Genomic DNA, 24,063 nt, shown 5'->3' with positions numbered 1-24,063 from the left:
TCGCGCTCTTCGGCATCCAGGGGGGCTGCCCGGGCGGGGCGGCTCGGCGCGGCGGCGCGGGGAAAGGGGAGGAGAGCCAGCCGAGCACTTCCAGCAAGCGGCGGGCGAGCAGGCGGCGCGGCGCGAGGGAGGAGGGCTCGCCCCCGCCCGGCCCGAGCGGAGCCTTTTGTTCCCAGCCAGAAGTTTGCATGCCGGGACCGTGACAGCTGCGGGCGGGGAGGACGGCGGGGCCGCGGGGCCGACGGCGGCGGCGAATAGCGGCGGCTGCTTGACATGCAGCCCACGGCGCGGCGGCTGCGGGCCGGGGACTGGCGGCGGCGGGGGAGGCGGCGCCCACAGCATGCGGGACTCAGCTGCCGGAGGGACAAACTAACTTCCTGAGCGCGGGACCGGAGGCCGGTGCGGCCGGGAGTCACCTGCCAGCCTGCGGTGAGGCGACCCTGGCCCTTGGGGCTCGCGGCATGGCGCGGGGGAGCGGGTGGCACTGAGCGAGCCTTTCCGACTGACCCTCGGCAGCCGCTGCAGCCGGCCGGCCTCTGAAAGGCCCGGCGCCGGCCCTGCACTCGCCTTGTTTTGCGGCCACGACGCAGGGCTGTTCTGGGAGCCACAACAATGCCATGATGTTTTGGAGACAGGAAGCCCCAAGCTGGCCGCGAATGAAGGACTTCCTGTGTTTAAAGTTGCAGGAATATCCGCCGACCAGCTCAGTTCAAATGCAAACACCCGAACTAGGGAGGACGAATGGCTAATTCAGACCAGCTGGGCTCCTCAGGGCTGGAACTAAGGGTAAAATGAAAGGAATTCTTAGGAGCTTGGGCCATACTTGAAGACCAGAGGGGCTGTGCCATTGTTACTAAAGGACACAATCGATATTAATCCTCTGTTTCCAACTCTGCTCGGGTGAGAAGTGAGTGGAACTAGATATTGAATAAGACTTGTCAATATGAGGTGATTTTTTTAAACTGACTGAATTAGAAAAAACAGTGCTCTTTAAAAAAAAAAGCCATACGAAGAATTATTTTGCTTGTTGATTACGCTATACCATTTATCTGTCTGCAACTATGAGGCTGCTAACCTGTGAGGAAGAAGCTGTTCCTCTTAGAGCTTCTCCCAGAATGATTTCAAAGTGGGACTTCCAGGCCTTTCTGGAGGGAAGATCCAGTTGGTGGTTTGAAGTTATGAACATGTAAAAGGATTTTTAACTTATGCAGAATGCATTTTGGGGGAACCTGTGAAAAACTTTTAAAAAGTTGATCTTTCATCTTGATTGAAAAAGTATGGGTAAGCCACTCAGCAGGCCGGACTGTTTAAGGCAGAACCCCACCTGCCTGGGGAAAGGAGAGGAAGAGGATGGCTATATCGAGGATTGCTATGTTCCGCAGAGATCTATATATGATACAATGAGGATCAATGAACAAATTGACCAGGGGTCAAAGCTTAATCAGACTTCGAAAAGCACCATGGAAAAGATGGAAGGAAGTACTATATCCAGCAATGGTACGTTAGGAGCAGCATCTAATGTATTTGAATCTAGAGCACCAGAAGGCAAAAAGTTGGATGAGAGAATAATATTTGATGCACTAAAGCTAAGCAGTGATGTGCAGAAGTCAGCACCTGTGCCACCCAGGAGGCGGCCAAATGCAGAACGCAAAGACAATGTTAACAGGAGATCATGGAAGTCCTTTATGCCACCCAATTTCCCAGAATTTGCAGAAAGAATGGAAGCTTCTCTCAGTGAAGTTTCTGAAGCTGGTGCTTCAAATCCTTCCTTGCAAGAGAAGAAGGAGTCAAGTTCTGCATTAACAGAAAGTTCTGGTCATTTGGACCACAGGGAACCTCAGTCAGAGTCAGTAACTCTGGAACACATGTCCAGATCCATAGGTATTCCAGAAGTGCAGGATGTGAAAAATTTAGGTGGAGGCTGCCAAGACTTCAGATTTCAGCAGCACAGTGAGAGCTCTCCCCGTGAATTCCAGCCTCTAGAATCAGAAGCTGTAGCAGCAAGTGGTAACACAGATGTAATGCAGGAACACAGATTCTCAAGTGCAACCTGGCCCAGAGCCATGAAAAGTTTGACTAAGGGAAGCTTTAGCGAGAAGCAGCACCCTCTTGGGGACACAGCTTGCACTGTAGAAATGCCACCTCTCTCCCCTTGCCTTAGTGAGGAACTGTTGGATCCAGAATTGCATATTCTCATAACCCCCAGCCTGAGAGAGAAAACAGAGTCTGAGCTAAAGTTTGAGGAGGATGAGCGATGGATCATGATGGAGGCTGAGGAGGAGTGGGAGGAAGAGAAACTATCAGAGAGAGGAAAGACTTTTCTAATGGCAGATGAGGAAAAGAACAGCTTGGCAGATATTTTCAGAGAAAGAGAACCAGCAAACCCTGTAGCAGTGGTGGAGGATGAAGCCGATAGTTCACCTGCTGTCTTGGGGGCTTTTGACCACCTAGCTCTTGGTCAGATCTGTTGCTCTGATGAACCGCAGTCATCTACGAACTGTTTGGCTTCTGTTCTCAAGGATGCACCTCTTGATTACAGTCGTATTCTAACAGGTGAGAATGCTGTCGGAGAGCTGAGAAACAGAACTGGTCACGGGCTAGAGGGCCTTGGTTTGGATTTAGAATGCACTGTTGATCCTGCTGATTCAGAGCAGCTCTCTGACACAGATTCAGTGCAGATGTTTCTTGAACTTGAAAAGGAGTGTTTATATGAAGAAGGAGTAACTCCTCTAGTTGAGCTGGAGAATCAAACCTCTTCTGAAGGGCTGGCCCCATCCCAGGATGCAGAAAATTCACTTGTAATTACTCATTTTCCAGGGGCTGCCCTAGAAAAGGAACATGTAGGTCTTTTAAATGTAGGGGCAAAGGACTCTGATCCTGGGTTGGATGGTGAATATTTTCATGCCCTGAATTCTTCTCAGGTGCCTAATGCTGTGGAGCTTGCTGCCTACTCTGATACCGTGAGGGATGCTTCCACTGTTTGTGAGAAGGAGGGTGAAAAAGTGCCTTTTAGCCCCCAAACTGCAGGGGAATTTAAGTTTAGAGACCCAGCTGATCTGGAGTCACCGGGAAAGCCAGACCCAGGAGGATTGGCCAACTCTGATCATAGGGCTTCTCATGAAGAAAACATATTAGGCTTCAAAGCCGAGCTGGCCAAAGAAAATGGCAGTTTGTCCCAAGTGGACTGTAGTGAAGTTGAGAGGGATGCTGAGGAGTGTGTGGAGAGGGCCCCCCTCAGTTCTGCCATTAGCAGTGAACTAACAGGTGTTACCTCAGGATCTGAAGTAGACGTGTTGTATGATTCGCATTTACTAACAGATAAGAGTCATTTGGAAGGTAAGAAAAGAGCTATTAATCAAGACAGTAACAGTCTGACTTCCTTGGGAGATGTGGACCCTTGTGAACTGTTGTTCATGGAAGGAGTTTGTGATGAGGATGGAGAAGCACGGGCGCTGGGTTATGAAGCCAGGCTGGAGGCCCCTGCCTCAGCACATCTTCATCAAGGCCTCCCAGAGTCAGAGGTCCTGAGTCTGCACCTGCTGGTTGGAGGACTGGGACATAGTAGAGATGGAGTGGAAGCTGTGAATAATGCAAAGCCCAAGTGGAATGTGGCCTCCTTGGAGGGAGGGGAGACAGAAATGAAAGACTCAGATCCATTGCTAGGTATCTCCCTGGAGGAACAAGTTACCAAGGCTAGTACCTCGGAACCAGTTTTGGAGGAATGGGTACCCATCCCACAGAAGCCTGCCCCAGCTGCTGCGGTGCCCACTGTAGAAGACGATGCCCTAGATGCTGCAGTGCCTGCCCCGGAGGGAACTGCTGTGGCTGCTATTACAGTGCCCTTCCCAGAGGAGGACGTACCAGTTGTTTCAGGAGCCACCATAGAGGCACATGTCTCAGCTGTTTCAGTGGTCACTGTGGAGGATGCCCCAGCTGCTGCCGTATCAGCCACAGAGAGGGCTGCTGCCCCAGCTGTTGCAGTGCCTGCTCCTGAGGGGACTGCTCCAGCTGCTGCAGTGGCCGTCACAGGGGAGGATATGCTAGCTGTTGCAGAGTCCTTCCCAGAGGGAACTGCTCTGGCTGCTGCAGTGGCCATCACCCAGGATGATGTCCCAGAGAGGCCTGTCACCCCAGCTGTGGCAGTGCCTGCTCCAGGGGAGCCTGATACCCCAACTGTTAGAGTGCTTATCCCAGAGGGGCCTGCAGCCCCAGCTACTGCATTGCCCACCCTGGGGGAGCCTGTCACCCCAGCTACTGCACTACCCATCCCAGGGGAGACTGCAGCGCCAGCTGCTGCCGTGCCCACTCTGGGGGAGCTTGCCACCCTAGCTACTGCCTTGCCCACTGCAGGGGAGCCTGCAACCCCAGCTAGTGCATTGCCCACCATGGGGGATCTTGATACCCCAGCTGCTGCATTGCCCACCCCAGGGAAGACTGCAGCGCCAGCTGCTGCAGTGCCCATTCTGGGGGAGCCTGCCGCCCTAGCTACTGCATTGCCCACCACAGGGGAGCCTGCTGCCCCAGCTACTGCATTGCCCACCCTGGGGGAGCCTGATAACCCAGCTGCTGCATTGCCCACCCCAGGGGAGCCTGCAGCCCCAGCTGCTGCAGTGCCCACCCTGGGGGAGCCTGCAGCCCCAGCTAGTGTGGTGCCCACCCCAGGGGAGCCTGCAGCCCCAGCTGCTGCAGTGCCCACCCCAGGGGAGCCTGCAGCCCCAGCTAGTGCGGTGCCTACCCCAGGAGAGCCTGCAGCCCTAACTAGTGTGGTGCCCACCCCAGGGGAACCTGCAGCCCCAGCTAGTGTGATGCTCACCCCAGGGCAGCATGCAGCCCCAGCTGCTGCGGTGTCCACCCCAGGGGAGCCTGCAGCCCCAGCTGCTGCGGTGCCTACCCCAGGGGAGCCTGCAACCCCAGCTAGTGTGGTGCCCACCCCAGGGGAGCCTGTAGCCCCAGCTGCTGCGGGGCCCATCCCAGGGGAGCCTGCAGCCCCAGCTAGTGTGATGCTCACCCCAGGGCAGCATGCAGCCCCAGCTGCTGCGGTGCCCACCCCAGGGGAGCCTGCAGCCCCAGCTGCTGCAGTGCCTACCCCAGGGGAACCTGCAACCCCAGCTAGTGTGGTGCCCACCCCAGGGGAGCCTGTAGCCCCAGCTGCTGCGGGGCCCATCCCAGGGGAGCCTGCAGCCCCAGCTAGTGTGGTGCCCACCCCAGGGCAGCATGCAGCCCCAGCTGCTGCGGTGCCCACCCCAGGGGAGCCTGCAGCCCCAGGTAGTGCGTTGCCCACCCCAGGGGAGCATGCAGCCCCAGCTGCTGCGGTGCCTACCCCAGGGGAACCTGCAACCCCAGCTAGTGTGGTGCCCACCCCAGGGGAGCCTGTAGCCCCAGCTAGTGTGGTGCCCACCCCAGGGCAGCATGCAGCCCCAGCTGCTGCGGTGCCCACCCCAGGGGAGCCTGCAGCCCCAGGTAGTGCGTTGCCCACCCCAGGGGAGCATGCAGCCCCAGCTGCTGCAGTGATTGCTGTGGAGGAAGTATTCTCTGCTGGCGGACCCTTTCTGGGATATACCACCCACACTGATTCAGTGCCTATCTCAGAAGAAGAGACTCCTGTTCTAGAGGAGGCTTCCCCCACTGGAATGTGGATCAAGGAGGACCTTGATTCCCCAGCATTTGGAATAAAAGAGGTGACTGGCACTGAGCTGCATGAGAAAATGCCTCTGGCTGCAATTGATGGATTAAATTCAAATGAGGTAATTGTTGCTCATTTTGTTGGGGAAGGATCGGGAGAGTAAAGTGAGATTTGCAAATTCTCTTGATGGTGATTAGAAAGGGCACAAATAGTTTTTTCTTTCGTTCTCTTTTGGGATGCCTGGTCTTTTTATTGAATTTATGGGGAGAATGCACTTTCATCTGGTGAAAAACTTTATAATTCAAACTCTTTTTTTTTTTTAATTCAGACATAAGCAAAGCCCAGGGAAAAGAAGATTATCAGCAGGAAAGGATGATTCTGCTTTTGAAATTTATAGTACGCATGTTCTTTCCTAAATCAGGAGGCTGTTTATTCTTTGGTGATGTCAGCAGTCAGGTAGGGGCTAGAATGTGGGCTTTGGAGTGAGACCTAGGATACTACTTAACTACTCTGGGAAAATTAGTTCAATGTCCTAAGTCTCCAGTTTGCTCATTTGTTAAGGTAGAAGAACCCTGTGAGGCTTGTGAGGATAAAATGAGATAATCCATTCAGAGCACCAAGTGAATACAATTTCAGTTACTGTCAGTATCCTCCCCCTTGCCCTTTCAAATAGATATATTGGTTAGCTGAAAGGATTTACCAAAGAAGGTTGGGTGAAAGGCATATATAGATGTGTAAATAACAGCTTTTTAATTCAAATGTGTGTTTTTTAAAGCTGAATTAAGACGCAATAATGTTTATGAAAATAGAGGTTAATTTTAGTCATCTTGTCAAAATTTGTGTCCAGAAGCACTTTTCCTTTCCTGGAACTCTTGTTTCTTAATCTATAAAATAAGGGAATTGGGCTGATGTCCTGCTGAATCTTCCTTAGCAACCAGATTTTGAGATTCCTAATCTTAGAGAAAAGAATGTATTAAGAAACTTGAAAACAGTGTTCACATCCTTGAGCACTCCTAGTCAAAGAACTTTGAGATTGGCAGCTTTCTACAGTTCACTGTGCCAGTGTCCTTTGGTCCGTGGTAAGGAGGGAAGGAGTTAGAAATACGATCTCATCCAATACAGTCGGGGATTGCTGTGTGTGGAAGTGGTTTTGATTTTACACCATCCTCAGGACCCAGAACAGTGCCTTCCTCCTAGTAGGCATTCCCTGCTGACTGAATGGATGAATGTAAATCTGGATATCCATGGATGGTGCAAGAGTGATGGGTTCTTTCATCCACCCTGTACAGGACCTTTCGGGGCAGCCTTAGTAAGCCAGATGACCAATTAAACATGCACAAAAAATCATTTTGATTGTAGACCATCTTAAGTCTACTTTGCCACAGATCCTCCTGCTTAGCTGAGCGGTAGTGGTGTCACCTGGGCTTCACCAGTTATTTGGGAATGCATCAAATGGGAAATGCATCAAATGGGAATGCATCACCTTTCAGATCGGTGGATTTGATGCAGTTTTCTGAGTTTTATTCAATTTGGGATTGACACTGAGATCCCAGTGACTGTCCAAAGCCACCGACTTTTTTTTTTTCAGTTGAAGTATAGTCAATTTACCATGTTGTATAGTATTCTTGATTACACAGAATATTTCTAGTATAAAGCCTGTAGCCATAACCAATGAAATATAGGGATTACATTATAAGGAGCCAGTCAAATCTGGAAAAATATTCAGAGAAACCCTTAATATCAGTCTGTGGATCTCTGTTTCCCCATCTACAAAATGGGTAGATGAGGCTAGATAATCTCTAAGGGTTTTGTTTTTTTTTTTTTTCTGCTGAGGATCTCTTTATTTCCATCTCGGTCTCCAGTGCAATCTCCCCCTCCTGCCTCTGAGGCTCCAGGCCCCAAGCTCAGCAGCAGAGTGTTTATAAATAAATAAGTTACAAAAGTGGGTGAGGGAGCAGCCCAGACAGCCTCCCAGGGACCTGGGGCTCAGTGCTCCATGAGCAAGAGCCACAGATTCTGCTGAAAGTCTTCCTTCTCCTGCTGCCCTGGCTGCTCCCCTACAGGAGACAGTCATTTTATGAAATACTGCCTGATATAAATGACAGGAGAAAGAAATAGTAACCCAGCTGCAACGTTGTTCGTCATCTTGGAAGTGTGGTTACTTTATGGACTATCTGGAAATAAGCAGATATTTACATTTGTGTACAAAGCCTTAGCCCCAGCCAGGACTGTTAACCAATAAGAATGCAGAGCGCATATTTTGGAAATATATATTGAAACAAAACAAGTACTATTACAGAGGTAACATGAGTATACAGATTGTGTTAAATTGATGAAATATTGAGAAAAAAGTTTTTCCGAGATGAGAGATGTACGGATTTCGTTTCTTTCAAGAGTTCCTAGAGGCAATTGAACATGTCATTTTTTTTTTTTTACATATAAACACTTAGAACTTGATAGGTGATCATACCTGGGCTTTGATCTGACTGCTTTAGATCCTCTGTGTTTGTACAGATGTTCCCAGGTATACATGGTTAAAATAGATATAAGCTCTCTAATAGCAGTAACAATTTTAGGTAGAAGAAACAAAATGCCAGAATTTGTTTGCTATTTCTGTAGTGGGATCCTAGGCCCACTAAGAACAATTGGTGGTTATTTAAGCCCTCTTCTCATTTATAGACCGCTTTAGTCTTATTTCCAGTCACTGCTTCAGTGGAAGAAAAAAAACCTTTTGTATAAAATAGGAGTTCTATAAATTAAAATTTGCCAAGAAATTCTTTTTAAGCAAAAATTGGGGAGCCTTTCTGTCTCAGTTCAGTGTTTGAATACTCAGCTGATCAGCAGAACCTTCATGGATTTATTTGCTTTCTCTAACACCATTTCCGTATAAGGATTCATTCATTTCCTGGATAAATATTTATTGTGTACCTACTCTGTGCCAGGTATTGGGGCTTCTGCTGTGAATAGAATTGGCATGATCTCTGCCCTGCTGGAACTTGTACTATAGTAGAGGGGGCAGCCATTAAGCAAAAATGACACAAATATATAGTTACATATTGTGGCAAATGCTTTGAATAAAAAACAAAGTCTATGATAAGAAACAGTAGGGGTATTTAATTTCAATTGTGGTGTCAGGGAAAGGATTTCAAAACTAAAACCTGACGGATAAATAGAAATTACTTAGGAAGAGTTAGAGGGAAGAGCATTCCAGACAAAGGAAATGGAAACTGAGAAGAGCTTGGCATGTTGGAACTCAAAGAAAGCCAAGTGGCTAGACCACAGCGAGCAAGGGCTCAAGAAGAGTGCCTTGCAGTAAACCTGGAGAGGCAGGAAGGGCCAGATGAAGCAAGGGCTAAGAAAGAAGGCCTCAAAAGGATCTATACTCTAAAAGCCATAAGAAGCTACTGAAAGATTTCCACATAGGGGAATGAAATGATTTCATTTACATTTTTAAAAGATGACTCTCAGCTTGAAGACAGAGGAAACCGGTCCACACTGACAGTACACGTTCTCAACAGTATTTATGAATGTTTTATAAATGTCATTATTTCTTTTGTCTTATATTTTGTTAGTTTGTATTATGATAATTGACATGGAATACAGAAAACACAGACTGGTTTGCAATTTTTAAAAATTTCACTCTGGCTGCTATGTGTAGAATGGGTTATAGGGGATCATGGACAGAGTAGAGAGGCCTGCTAGATTGTTGCAATTGTCCGGATGGCTTGAACTAGAGAGATGTCAGTGGAATTGAAGACAACTGGATGGATCCAGGATACATCTTGGAGACTCAATAAAACCTGATAATGGCTTTCATATTGGGAGGGAGTGACGGGAATTATCAAGGATGGCTTCTGGGTTCTGGTGTGCACAACTTGAGTGGATGGGTGTTGGAGGACAGAGGGAACAAAAAGTGCCCAATGAACTAAGAAGGCATCTTGAGACCAAAAAAACGAGGCAGGCAGCTCCATGTAATCAGTGGATCAGTTTATTATAGTACGGTAACTTACTCTCAGGGTAGATCAGGTGGACAGTAATACAGAAGCATTCGAAATTGCACTCCACACAGCCAAGGAGCCACTGGGACAGTTTTATAGTTGACCTAGGATATGAGGGTAGGTGCTTAGAAACAGGACATGCGTTCCTAAGTCAAGATTTATTAGTGGGTAACTAGTCTCATGGGTGCTGGGGATATATGTTAGTGAAGGTTTTCATCAGTTTGGGGACTAACAACATAGAGGTTACCTGGTTCTAATGATTATTAAACAGTGTCTGTTAACTACAAAGCCCTTGATGACAGAGAACTGATTTACTGTACAGTCCTGGGTAGGGTCAGCAGAAGGACAGGAGAAACTGTAAGAGCCCAAGGTAGCATCAGTTACGCTAACAGCCACACAAAGGGGGCTGTGGTAAATTGTTTAGGGAAGAACAGGTTTGAGGGGAGAGGAAATTAAGAGGTGTACCTTTCAATATCAGAATGGTGAGGTTCAAGATGCCTGTGATTCATTTGTACAGCAGTATTAAGAAAGTAGTTGGATATATAGATTTGAAATTCAGGAGATATATATAAATTTTAGGGTCATAAGCATTTATCATCGTAAATGTTTAAAGCCATAGGAATGGACAGAATTACCTAAAGGAGACTGTAGAATGAGAAGAGGACCCAGGACTGACATCCTGCCCTTATTTATTCCTACCCCCAAAGACTAACACTTGGAGATCTAGAAGAGAAAGGGCGACAGCAAAGGACATCAAAAGAGGATCATTCAGAATGAGAACTGGGAGAATGTGGTATTACCAAAGATAAAAGTGTCTTAAAAAGTTCTTTGGGAAATTTTCTGCTTTATGTCCCTGTTGCATCTTACAGCCTTGCAATAATTTTTACTAGGGTTCTGTTCTGGGAAATGTCTGCCAGCACTGGTGAGTTAATAACATGGTACAGTCCCACTGAAGTACTAAGGAGTAGGAATTTTAACGTATCTAAAAGCACTGGTTTTGCAAAATAGCTTTATTTGGGAGTTAGATGAAGGAGCAAGTGTTTTCAAATTTACTTTCTTTAACATTCTGTTCGCTTGTGTTCAAAATAAATGTTTAAATAGTATTTAGTATCTAGAGGCACTTTCATATATTTTTAAACTTCTGAAAATAGATGAGACAAATACCCATTCCTTGTCAACTTGATCCATAGAGTGGAGGTGGGAGACAAAGGAATCTCTCATCCTTCTTTGTGAAATGTTCATGAGCAAAGTAAATAAGAATTTTTAAGGAAAGAATTAACTCTGTTCTATGAAAGGGATTATTAAGCTATTTAAATTATGTTTTTACTTTTCTGTGTCATTTACATCAATATTCAATAGAGCTTCTTGCTGAGATGGAGATATTCTCTACCTGTGCTGGCCAATATGTTAGGCACTAGCCACACGTAACTGTTGACCGCATGAAATGTGGCCAGTGTGGCTGAAGAACTGAATTTCCGGTTAATTTAAATAGCCACACATAGCTGCTGACTGCCATATTGGACAACATAGAAAAAATTTAAATGTCAGTCAAAGCATGAGACAGGATTTAATTACTAGGTAAAAGGGGGCTCTTTGGTGTGGACTTGGCATCTGCCCTCGCTACTGCTGGCTTTCTGCTTTCTTTGCCTTTCCGACCCCTGCCCCACTGCCATTTTGTTGCACTCAAGCAGCTTAAGCTGTGGGAGTTGTTTCTCCCCCCGTGCTCTTAATTTTTCTGCAGTGAAAAAAACATCTTTAATACAAAATGGAATCATCGCACTTGCTTTCTCTAGGAACCATGTTATTGGGGTAACAGTCATTTTTAGCTGAACTGCTTTGTAGTGTTGCCTAACAAAATATGGTATAATCAAATGATAGTATAAAGTGAAGTCCACTGGTAATCTTACCTTTGTAACCTTACTTTTTCAGTATTCCCTGGAGTCTTTCCTCCCTGGTGACTCACTTGTCCAGCCACAAGCCATCCTGTCTAGAATCAGTTTCCTAATCCTAGTGTGATCTGTGGTCTCGTATAGGCCAAAACTGGTCTTACTCAAACTTAAAATTTTATTTTACATTTATTTCTGTCCCCTTACATTTTCTGTCATTCTTCAGCTCTAGTTATCTCACCTGTCTCACTAAAGAACTTTTTATGGAAGAAAAATGAATGGAGAGATCCAGACCAGTGGAATATGGCTGATTTTATCCTCTGATAATTGAGAGAAATATGACCTTAGGGGCAAATATTTATTTAATTCTTTCCCTAATACCATTAGAGTGGCAAAAGTACCATACTCTTCTGACTCTTTTTGTTTCTTTTTAGAAATTTCTAAGTAATGATGGACCTTGACTGCAATTGAAAGAAACATGCACATTGCTTGTTACAGTTGTTCACATTGTTTTAAAATTCCATTGTTTTATGGTGAACATGGATATACAGTATCATTTTTAAAATATATTATGTATATCTACATCTTAGAGCATGTGTCTGAAATTGTTAAGGACATTTGCCAATATTACTGGCCCATTTCCCTTTGTAATCAGAGGAATACTGTTTCAAGATTATTGACTGTGTGTGGTCTGTGGCCTTGGAACAGAATGGAGTTAAATGGCCACAGGGGGATTAAGCTATGGGGTTGGTGTTCTTCATACTATTAATATGTTTTGGCTAATTGAATTATTAGTCCTAGTTAGAGAAGAGTATTGCATATGTCAGCCAGTGGTCAGTTAAAGCTATTCCCCCAAGGTATTTTTAATCTTAAATACTAGTCATTTGGTATCATTTTTCCCTTTTAGGATTGATTTACCTCACATTTACTTTCATAATATCTTTAGGCTGATGCTTCTCTGTTCTCTATAGCTTTTTGCATTAAAAATTAAGCAGATTAAAAAAAAAATGAGTCATTGGGTTAAAGACCTAAGTAGTGCCATAACTCTGTGATTACTTATCCATAGGAGAATACTGAAATACGAAACCACATGCTTCCCTGATACTTTCCTGTACAAATGGCTTGTTTTCTCCTTTTATTCTTGGCCCTCCTTTGTTAAATCATAAATCTCCCAAGAATAACCAGTCACTGTGTTGTATAGAGGATCTGATTGACTTTAGAGTAAATCTTCTTTGGCTTGTAATTATCTAGATGTTTCAGAAAGAACAGGTGGATCCTCTTCAGATGAAATTACAGCAAGTGAATGGACTCGGCCAGGGGTTGATTCAGAGTGCTGGGAAAAACTGTGATGTGCAGGGTTTGGAACATGACATGGAAGAGATCAACGCTCGGTGGAACACACTGAACAAAAAGGTGAGTGTGCAGGGGAGGGAGGGCACAGAAAAGAGACATCTCAATCTCAGGTTTCCTTGGCATCAAAATGCAAATAAAAATTTAACATTTGCAACCTATAGTTACCAAAGTGGGTGAGTAGTCACTTAAAAGCACTCTCCTTTCTTGTAATGAGCCTCCGTGTCTGTGATTCAGGTTGCACAAAGAATCGCACAACTGCAGGAGGCTTTGTTGCATTGTGGGAAATTCCAAGATGCCTTGGAGCCATTGCTCAGCTGGTTGGCAGACACTGAGGAGCTCATAGCCAATCAGAAGCCTCCATCTGCTGAGTATAAAGTGGTGAAAGCACAGATCCAGGAACAGAAGGTAAGTGAGAATATTGGGGCAGTGAACTGTAACAGCCGTAGGGAGTGGCAGACAACACACTTGCTTACAGTTTCAGGAGCATATTCAGGAGTTTTAGTGGAATCCTCACCTACATTGTGTGATCTTGAAAAGAAAGGTGGAAATTAATTTTCATTATCTCACTTTACAATCTCGCAGTTGACTGTGGCATGTATTGGACTGAGCAGTTTTACTTACTCATTTGTCCTATTTCAGTATTTCAGTCACAGCCTTATTTTGAGGTTTTTGGTGTTTTTAGGATCCACAATACTCTGAATAATGTTGTATATCATGTATTAATTGTATCTTTTTTTTTTGGATTAATTTCTATTCTAGTGCATTTTTCTCCTGGTTCAAAAAGTAGGGTCCTTGTTAGTCACGTAATAACAGTCACTGCTCCATTCTAAAACTTACCTGTATGAAAAGTATCTATGGATGGTAGAAATTATGTTTCTGCCTCAGGATGGAAAAGAAACCTTTATTCAGTTAAACTTAGGGCTCGGTAGGATGGAGGGGTTTTTTTTGGATATTTTGTTTATCTTCCTTATTTTAGATTTTAAAGTGACTCCATGTTATCACTCTTCATTCTCTTTAAACACGTACATCAGTTGCTCCAGCGGCTCCTAGACGATCGAAAGGCCACAGTAGACATGATTCAAGCAGAAGGAGGCCGAATAGCCGAGGCAGCTGAGCTGGCTGATAGAGAGAAAATCACTGGACAGTTGGAGAGTCTTGAAAACAGATGGACGGGGCTACTCAGCAAGGCAGCAGCCAGGTAAGGCCGCAGAAGTTTTGAGGAATGAGTCAGAGAAGGTTTCTGATTTGCATCATTGAGGTGCTCTGAAAACTCCTGGATGATTCATACGGTGCTTTGGAATGTGTTTAATGGCTTTTATCTTGAAAAGGGGTAAGTTTTTGGAAATAATCCTCATAACCAGAGTAACTCTCAGGAAATGAGCCTCAGCTACTCCATAAATTTCTGAGAACTGGAAGACTCATTGCTCTGTGTTGTTGTTCTGTTGAAATATAATTATGGTTCCAAATGACAGAGGCAGACTTCTACAACCCAGCCAAGTTATTTTCTGAGTTTTGGAAACAGATTTTTTTCCTTTCATATTTATAAATAATGTTTCTGATACTTGGAATTGAAATTTATTATATTTCTTTTCTGCTAGCTTATAGCTTATCCTGATATTAGATGATCTTACATCCAGGAGTTAGTCTGTGGTTCTGTTAAATAAATGAGCATTGCAGAGATGCGTGGACTTTGTTCAGTAACTGGACACAAGACAGGCAGTGTACTTTTCTCCAAGGATGTGCTTTCTCTTTCCATAGCTATAAGTTACCCCAGTGTCACTTGAGCTTAGAAAGTCACCCTGTGTCTTTACTTTTAACTTATACTGTCCCCAGTTTAAAATAAATGATAACTAACTAGAAATCAGTGTGAGAGCAGTAGAGTTGATGATTTATTATCAGGCCCTGCTGGTTGTCTAGGTAGCCAGGGGCAGTCTAGGTAACTTTCTCTTCAGCCTCCGTGCTTCTACCTGTCCATGGCTCGCTTTTTTCTTTTTCTTTTTCTTTTTTTTTTTTTTTACATTTTTATTGATTCATAATCATTTTACAGTGTTGTGTCAAATTCCAGTGTTCAGCCCAATTTTTCAGTCATACATGGACATATACACACTCATTGTCACATTTTTTTCTCTGTGATTTATCATAACATTTTGTGTATATTTCCCTGTGCTATACAGTGTAATCTTGTTTATCTGTTCTACAATTTTGAAATCCCAGTCTATCCCTTCCCACCCTCTACCCCGCCCCCACCCCCACCCCCGGTAACCACAAGTCTGTATTCTCTGTCCATGAGTCTATTTCTGTCCTGTATTTATGCTTTGTTTTTGTTTGTTTGTTTTTGTTTTTTAGATTCCACATATGAGCGATCTCATATGGTATTTTTCTTTCTCTTTCTGGCTTACTTCACTTAGAATGACATTCTCTAGGAGCATCCATGTTGCTGCAAATGGCATTATGTTGTCAGTTTTTATGGCTGAGTAGTATTCCATTGTATAAATATACCACATCTTCTTTATCCAGTCACCTGTTGATGGACATTTAGGTTGTTTCCATGTTTTGGCTATTGTAAATAGTGCTGCTATGAACATTGGGGTGCAGGTGTCATCCTGAAGTAGATTTCCTTCTGGGTACAAGCCCAGGAGTGGGATTCCTGGGTCATATGGTAAGTCTATTCCTAGTCTTTTGAGGAATCGCCACACTGTTTTCCATAGTGGCTGCACCAAACTGCATTCCCACCAGCAGTGTAGGAGGGTTCCCCTTTCTCCACAGCCTCTCCAGCATTTGTCATTTTTGGATTTTTGAATGATGGCCATTCTGACTGGTGTGAGGTGATACCTCATTGTAGTTTTGATTTGCATTTCTCTGATAATTAGTGATATTGAACATTTTTTCATGTGTTTTTTGATCATTTGTATGTCTTCCTTGGAGAATTGCTTGTTTAGGTCTTCTGCCCATTTTTGGATTGGGTTGTTTATTTTTTTCTTACTGAGTCGTATGAGCTGCTTATATATTCTGGAGATCAAGCCTTTGTCGGTTTCACTTGCAAAAATTTTCTCCCATTCTGTAGGTTTTCTTCTTGTTTTATTTCTGGTTTCCTTTGCTCTGCAGAAGCTTGTAAGTTTCATTAGGTCCCATTTGTTTATTCTTGCTTTTATTTCTTCTAGGAGAAAATTTTTGAAATGTATGTCAGATAATGTTTTGCCTATGTTTTCCTCTAGGAGGTTTATTGTATCTTGTCTTATGTTTAAGTCTTTAATCCATTTTGAGTTGATTTTTGTATATGGTGTAAGGGTGTGTTCTAGCTTCATTGTTTTACATGCTGCTGTCCAGTTTTCCCAACACCATTTGCTGAAGAGACTGTCTTTATTCCATTGTATATTCTTGCCTCCTTTGTCGAAGATGAGTTGACCAAAAGTTTGTGGGTTCATTTCTGGGCTCTCTATTCTGTTCCATTGGTCTATATGTCTGTTTTGGTACCAATACCATGCTGTCTTGATGACTGTAGCTCTATAGTATTGTCTGAAGTCTGGGAGAGTTATTCCTCCAGCCTCTTTCTTTCTCTTCAGTAATGCTTTAGCAATTCTAGGTCTTTGATGGTTCCATATAAATTTTATTATGATTTGTTCTAGTTCTGTGAAATATGTCCTGGGTAATTGGATAGGGATTGCATTAAATCTGTAGATTGCCTTGGGCAGTGTGACCATTTTAACAATATTGATTCTTCCAATCCAAGAGCATGGAATATCTTTCCATTTTTTAAAGTCTTCTTTAATTTCCTTCATCAATGGTTTGTAGTTTTCTGTGTATAATTCTTTCGCCTCCTTGGTTAGATTTATTCCCAGATATTTTATTACTTTGGGTGCTATTTTAAAGGGGATTGTTTCTTTACTTTCTTTCTCTGTTGATTTATCGTTAGTGTAAAGAAAGGCAACTGATTTTTGAACATTAATTTTGTAACCTGCTACCTTGCTGAATTCTTCGATCAGCTCTAGTAGCTTTTTTGTGGACCTTTTAGGGTTTTCTATATATAGTAACATGTCGTCAGCATATAATGACACTTTTACCTCTTCTTTTCCAATTTGGATCCCTTTTATTTCTTTCTCTTGCCTGATTGCTGTGGCTAGGACTTCCAGGACTATATTGAATAGGAGTGGTGATAGTGGGCATCCTTGTCTTGTCCCAGATTTTAGTGGGAAGCTTTTGAGTTTTTCACCGTTGAGTACTATGCTGGCTGTAGGTTTGTCATATATAGCTTTTATTATGTTGAGATATGTTCCCTCTATACCCACTTTGGCGAGAGTTTTTATCATAAATGGGTGTTGAATTTTATCAAATGCTTTTTCTGCATCGATTGAGATGATCATGTGGTTTTTGTCCTTTCTCTTGTTGATGTGATGTATTACATTGATTTGCGTATGTTGAACCAGCCTTGTGTCCCTGGGATGAACCCCACTTGGTCATGATGTATAATCTTTTTTATGTGTTGTTGGATTCTATTTGCTAAAATTTTGGTGAGGATTTTGGCGTCTATGTTCATCAGTGATATTGGCCTATAATTCTTTTTTTGTAGTGTCTTTGCCTGGTTTTGGTATCAGGGTGATGGTGGCTTCATAGAATGAGTTTGGGAGTATTCCCTCCTTTTCAATCGTCTGGAAGAGTTTGAGAAGGACTGGTATGAGTTCTTCTTTGTATGTTTGGTAGAATTCCCCGGTGAAGCCGTCCGGTCCTGGACTTTTATTTGTAGGGAGGTTTTTAATTGCTATTTCTATTTCCTTTCTAGTGATCGGATTGTTCAAGTGTTCAGTTTCTTCTTGATTCAGTTTTGGTGGACAGTATATTTCCAGAAACTTGTCCATCTCCTCTAGGTTATCCAGTTTGGTTCCATATAGTTTTTCATAATATTCTCATATGATATTCTGTATTTCTATTTTGTTTGTTGTAATTTCTCCATTTTCCTTTCTTATTTTGCTAATTTGTGCTCTCTCTTGGCTCGCTTTTTTCTTATCCGAGCTATAAAGTGTTTGCTTGCCCATATTAGTGGGAAAACAAGTGAAAGAATTCAACTTATTTTCATTTCCAAACTGCACCACTTTTTCCTTCTCTCTCTTCATCCATTTCCACTAATAACACCATTAACATTCCAGTTTTCTAGGCTTAAAACCTCAGCTCCATTTTTCACCCTTTTTTCCTCCCCTCCTTTGTGTCCCATATCAATCAGGATGCTGAATTCTGTCCATTTTACTTCTACACAATCTTTCCTATCCATTCATTTTTCTAATTCCCACTCACGTGCCTCAGTTCGTAACTTTTGAACTCTCACTTGGGCTGGTTCCCAGGAGGTAGCTCACCTGAGGTAGCCTCCTAACTGATAGTGAATCACTGTAGTGCCGCTTACCCTCAGGCCTTCCCCTCTTTGCGTGCTCAGAGACATTTAATGACTCCCTGTTGCCTACAAAATAAAATCTCTTTAACCCAGCATTCAAAGCCCTGTACTGTTTGGCCCTGACTACCTTTCTTAGTTTCCTCTATTCTCATTCCTTATGGGTAATTAGGTTTATTTATTTAATTATGTTTTTAATAGAGGTACTGGGGACTGAACCCAGGACCTTGTGAAGCTAAGCACACGCTCTGCCACTTGAGCTATATCCTCCCCCCTCCTTCATTCCTTATGGGTAAAGTAAACCATATTCTGTTCTTCAGTATCTTCTGTTAGTTTCCCAATTCTGTCTTTACTGATGGTGTTGCATCTTCCATGAAATACTTTTATTCACCTCTCCTTTTATGAAGCTTTTCTTTATTCCCCAAGCATAGAACAACCTCTCCTTCCTCTTTAACTGCCTTAACTTTTCATCTGTACCTTGTGTTTTGGTCATTATTTTAGGTTCTTAAAGCTCATTAAAATCATGATTTCTTTCTAATACATCTTTTTCTGACCCTTTCCTTCTACCCTAGTTGCTTCCATCCTCCTAGCCTAGCACAGTTTCTGGGCCAGTATTTTAAAGAGAAATACCAAGAGGAATGTCATTTGTTACAGATCTCCTGAAGACTTTTATTTAGCTTCCTTAATACTGTATTTTTGATGCCTCTAAATTATTTTAGCTCTTCTCTTTGCTATCCCAAATCCTGCTACATTGATTTCTTCAAACTTTCAGATTCCAAAATCAGAGTCAGAAAAACATAGAAAAAATTTTAAATGGAATTCTTGATTAATAATTATATTTAAGATTATATGTTTTAGTTATATTAATTGAAGATGTCTTTTGAAGGCTAGCATAAACTAAGAAAAGAAATTCTATTCTTTATAGTGACATTTAAATACAACATCTGGAAATACCTTTTTCTTTATACTCAAACATACTTGAATTTCCAGATAATTAAAATGGCAAATCTTTATATTAAATCATTTCTGACTAAAATAAGTTTGTCCAGAGTACCCAGCATAGGACCTGGCACAAAGTAGGTGTTCAGTAAAGGTTTGCTGAACTGAAAATGCATCATGTACTCCCAAGGCCTTTTCAAATGACGTAGCATTTAGTCTGTTCTTAAGGCTCAAGCAGCAGCATCATGGCCTTTGATTATTAATCTGTATTAGCTCACAGTTCTGTGGTTGCTTTTCTGTGTCTTGCTTATCAGGCTGCCTCTAGCACTGAGACTTTCTCTACTCTTGGTAATTTGCTATTTTAATCTATAGGGTATTTGAAATCCAGTCTTAGTATGGGTGTTGTATTAAGTAAGATTTAAGATTCCAGGTGAGTTGTAAAGTCTATAGTTCTTTTGGCTGCCATTTGCCTTGGCAAATTTGGCTACTTTGAGGTCATTTTTGCCTTAAATCTGGATTCAGAGTTACGTTCTGGGGCTTGAAATTACTAGAAGCCTGACTGGACTGGGAGAGATAGGGGGGAAGTTCTCGTTCATAGCCTGGTCCTCCTCTGCTCTTCAAATGCTCTCTCTTCTCTTCACTCACAAGTGGAGGTGGCAGTGACAGAGAGACAGAGTCAGAGAAATGAAGACTGATGATTTTGTATACTCCTTTAAACTTTATTTTGGTCAGATGTCCAGAGGATGCACATGCTACATTCCATAAGAGAAAAAGTAATAAAAAGTCTGATTCCAATCCTCATTGTACTGTTGCTACCCAGTGGGTGACTTGGACAGATCTATCTTTAAGCCTTCACGGATGGTTTTCTCTTGTGTAATAGTGGGGTAATTTTGCCTACCTTACAAGGTTGTAACAGTCAAAATAAGATACTGCTTATGAAAGCCTTTGAAACAGCAAAGTGCTGTTTATGTGTGTTCTGTTTACTTTTGATATTACAAGTGTGGCTGGTTAAGATTGGTCTTTTACTGAATGTAGTACTATTATCAGTCTTAATGTGACTTTTTGCCTGAGCAGCTTGTTCTATATATTTATGTAGGCAGAAACAGCTGGAAGATATCCTGGTTCTGGCCAAACAGTTCCATGAGACAGCTGAGCCTATTTCTGACTTCTTATCTGTCACAGAGAAAAAGCTTGCTAACTCAGAACCTGTTGGCACTCAGACTGCCAAAATACAGCAGCAGATCATTCGGCACAAGGTAGGAAGCAATTATGGTAAATGAAAACACAGACCTGGGATCGGAAATACTAGAAATTTGAAAAGTGTCTGCAGCATTATAGAAAACGTGTTTTGTGGAGTTTTTTAAATAAAGTCTTAATTTAAAATATGGTTCAGTTATTAATTTGACTAGTCACATTCTTGAAGTAAAAATAGAAATGGACTACTAGGTTACTATCAGAAAAAAACAGCTTTTGTTCTCTATTTTGTGTTATTTTTGCCCTTCAGTAGGTTAACTTTTATATTATTTAATTTATTATGTCATTTGTTATTCATTGTTTTATGTTTACTTTTCATTTATTTTGTTTCTGTTGTTCATTTTTTCCATCTGGATTTCCAGGCTCTGGAGGAAGAAATAGAAAGCCATGCAGCAGATGTGCACCAGGCAGTCAGAGTTGGGCAGTCCCTTTCCTCCCTGACATGTTCCACAGAGCAGGGTGTGCTGGCAGAAAAGCTAGACTCCTTGCAGGCCCGGTTCAGTGAGATTCAAGACCGGTGCTGTCGGAAAGCAGCCCTGCTTGAACAAGCACTGTGTAACGCTAGGCTCTTCGGGGAGGATGAGGTGGAGGTGCTCAACTGGCTGGCTGAGGTTGAGGACAAGCTCAGTTCAGTGTTCGTAAAGGATTACAGACAGGATGTCCTGCAGAAGCAGCATGCTGACCACCTGGTATTCATGTTTTCCATTCTTATTGGTTATGTTACTAAGTTATTTTGTAATTTTGATTTATGTTTCTTTTCATTTCTCTTTTATTTAATTCCAAACATTTCAACTTTATTTTATACACAAGTGCATAGTTACAGACTTGTTGCTGAGGACTAATGTATTTTTTTGGTGAATACGTGGAAATACTTGTACTTAACAAACTGAATCAGTAATACTAGAAGGTGATCCAAAATGTAATCGGGGCCATCTCGATTCCAACTCATGTTTTACATCATTAGGGAATGTATCATTCAGTTTCCACCTGAGCAGTTAGGTGAACGATAATGCACTTTAACAAATCCAGACTGCCTAAATATAGTGCCCAGGGTTTGATCATAGTGATAACTTTTGAAATGTTTTTAGGATTTATATGCTCAAATTCTAGGGAGTCTGTGTCATCTTAAGAGAAAGAACAATTTGCCTTGTTTTGTTTTTATGAAATTTCTTTAGGGATGATAAAAATTGGCAAAGTGGTTTTTGGTTTTAGTAATCTTAGTTTCTTTTGCCTCATTGGCTTAAAATACTGAGGGTTTTTAACCAGGATCCTGATATAAGTCAGCCTGTTCTTGCTGACTTTCTTCACTTGAACTTTGTCTAATTCTTTGTTTTAGACATAGACATCTTTGTTGAATTCTGCTTCTACCTTTCTTGGGTTCAGGTTTGGGACCAACAGATTTGTAAAGCTGATTTAGTCTAAATCTGTTCTTATCCAGTACAAAGTAAAGCTTGCTTATAAGTATCTGATTTCATTATTTTGAGTACTTTTAAAAGGTAACGAAAGAGAAAAATGAAAGCATCAAATATCTCATGTTTAAACTAAACTGGTATTCATCTATTTACTTTAAATTTGGTCTCTTAAAGGACTCACATTTCTTTCCCTTTGTTGTGCCACAGTTTTAGGATTAATGGTATTTTTTTGTTTCAGGCTTTAAATGAAGAAATTGTTAATAGAAAGAAGAATGTAGATCAAGCTATTAAAAACGGTCAGGCTCTTCTAAAACAAACCACAGGTACTTTGAATAGTGCATCTCTTGGCACCTCTATGGTATACAATTACATGTCCAGGGAAGTCAGCACCCAGCACTAGCCACTTCTCTTTGTAGCTAGGAGGAGCTTAGTATTCGCTGATCGTATTGCCATGTGCTCCCAGGAGGCTAGTGGCCTGGGTTCCAGTTTCCTGCTAACTCATTTGAAAACTGAAAGATTTTGTTGTCTCACATCTGGTTATAGATGAAGACTCACCCTGCCCCCCAATATGTCAAATGCCAGCATTTACTGAAAGGTGCTGGCAATGTCTAGAAACACCTGCATTCGAACTCAGATCTTAGTAATTTCAGAAGTGGCTTCTTTTATCGATTGAAGGTTTATTTCCCACCTGCCTTAGTGTGGAATGCTAGGTGAAATCATTGCCATAGGGAGTGAGCATCTGTAAAGCTTAAGCTCTGATTTGAAGAAAGGGCAGTTAAAGAGACACCCTCATATCCTATTAAATATGAGTAATAGTGTGCTGTCTCCCACAGGTGAAGAGGTATTGCTTATCCAGGAGAAATTGGACGGCATAAAAACTCGCTATGCAGACATCACAGTCACTAGCTCCAAGGCCCTCAGAACTTTAGAGCAAGCCCGGCAGCTGGCCACCAAGTTTCAGTCTACTTACGAGGAACTGACTGGGTGGCTGAGGGAGGTGGAGGAGGAGCTGGCAGCCAGTGGAGGACAGTCCCCCACAGGGGAGCAAATACCCCAGTTTCAGCAGAGACAGAAGGTGAGCTGTCATTTCACACTGAATGGGAAAAAAAATTTTCCTCTCAGTCAGAATCCTCAAGTTCAGATTTTTTAGTTTTATCACCAACTGTCTCTGCCTTAAATCTAAACCAGAAATTTCTGCCTGCCTCCTTTCTTGTTTACTCTTGGACAGTACGATTTGACATAAAGACAGATCTATGTAAGAGCATTTGTCACAATCTGATGAAGAAAGAAGACTGAATCCCAAAACCCTAGGAAATTTGCTTCATATGTAGCATTTTAGAATTTACTGTCAGGATTGATTCTCTAGAGAGTACTTCATGGTTATTTTTCATTTTCCTGCAGGATCCAGTACAGTTCTAGATGCACAGAAATACCATGCGGGTACTTGTTGGGTTAAATGCCTGTGGTTAAAGCATTATTTATCATTTCTATTGAAGTAAGGAGAGAAAAGAAAGAAGCACCTTTTGTGTTATCCAAAGAGTGTGGCTCGAGAAGTCGTGCAGACAGTTCTAAGCAGCAGCTAAGCCTAAAGTCAGGCTGCGGAGTGACTTAAAAATCTGAGACAAGAAAAAAATAAGTGAAGGAAGGAGGTCAGAGCCCTGCTGGGATGTGTGGTAGAGAGAGCGCTTTCCACCCAGCACAGCTGCTCATGTGCTTAATTTAGCAAGATATGGCCTGAAAACTTTTTTTCCCTCCTTAGGAACTAAAGAAGGAGGTCATGGAGCGCAGGCTGGTGTTGGACACAGTGAATGAGGTGAGCCGTGCTCTCCTAGAGCTGGTGCCCTGGAGAGCCAGAGAAGGGCTAGATAAACTTGTGTCCGACGCCAACGAGCAGTACAAGCTGGTCAGTGACACTATTGGACAAAGAGTGGATGAGATTGATGCTGCTATTCAGAGATCACAACAGGTAATGTTTATTAACACTTATGCATTAATGTTTTAAGAAGTGAGGATATGTGTGTGACGTACAAAACTATGACCCACATAAATACAGGCTCAGGAGTAGGAATAATGAGATCAAGCTAAATCTGATGCAACAGATTACTTCAGTGGTGGGAAGTGATTAGGTAAAGGACAGATCTAGGTTTGACCCAAAGTACTTGACCCCTTTGAGTAGGGAAGAACTTGGAGAAGAGTCTATGTGAGCACTTTCCTTACTAAT

General features: G+C 42.7%; 1 protein-coding gene across 11 annotated transcripts in view; it reads left to right on the top strand.

Moving 5' to 3' along the window:
• The window catches only part of MACF1 (microtubule actin crosslinking factor 1), a 300,927-nt gene that overhangs the window by 233,795 nt on the left and 43,069 nt on the right, over positions 1 to 24,063 (top strand). For 10 of the 11 annotated variants that reach the window (XM_072974708.1, XM_072974712.1, XM_072974711.1 and 7 more), the window contains 8 exons: positions 12,759 to 12,920; positions 13,095 to 13,265; positions 13,892 to 14,058; positions 20,273 to 20,432; positions 20,793 to 21,119; positions 22,081 to 22,165; positions 22,676 to 22,917; positions 23,602 to 23,808. In XM_072974708.1, coding sequence (XP_072830809.1) covers positions 12,759 to 12,920; positions 13,095 to 13,265; positions 13,892 to 14,058; positions 20,273 to 20,432; positions 20,793 to 21,119; positions 22,081 to 22,165; positions 22,676 to 22,917; positions 23,602 to 23,808 — 1,521 coding nt within the window. Of the gene's footprint in view, positions 1 to 1,081; positions 5,745 to 12,758; positions 12,921 to 13,094; positions 13,266 to 13,891; positions 14,059 to 20,272; positions 20,433 to 20,792; positions 21,120 to 22,080; positions 22,166 to 22,675; positions 22,918 to 23,601; positions 23,809 to 24,063 lie in introns of those variants that run through there. The other variant, XM_072974717.1, reaches the window with a different exon arrangement.

This window comes from Vicugna pacos, chromosome 13 (genome assembly GCF_048564905.1).
Source record: "Vicugna pacos chromosome 13, VicPac4, whole genome shotgun sequence".
NCBI lineage: Eukaryota > Metazoa > Chordata > Mammalia > Artiodactyla > Camelidae > Vicugna > Vicugna pacos.
Note: the sequence above shows the minus strand (reverse complement) of the source record. Positions and strands in the feature narration are given on the sequence as shown.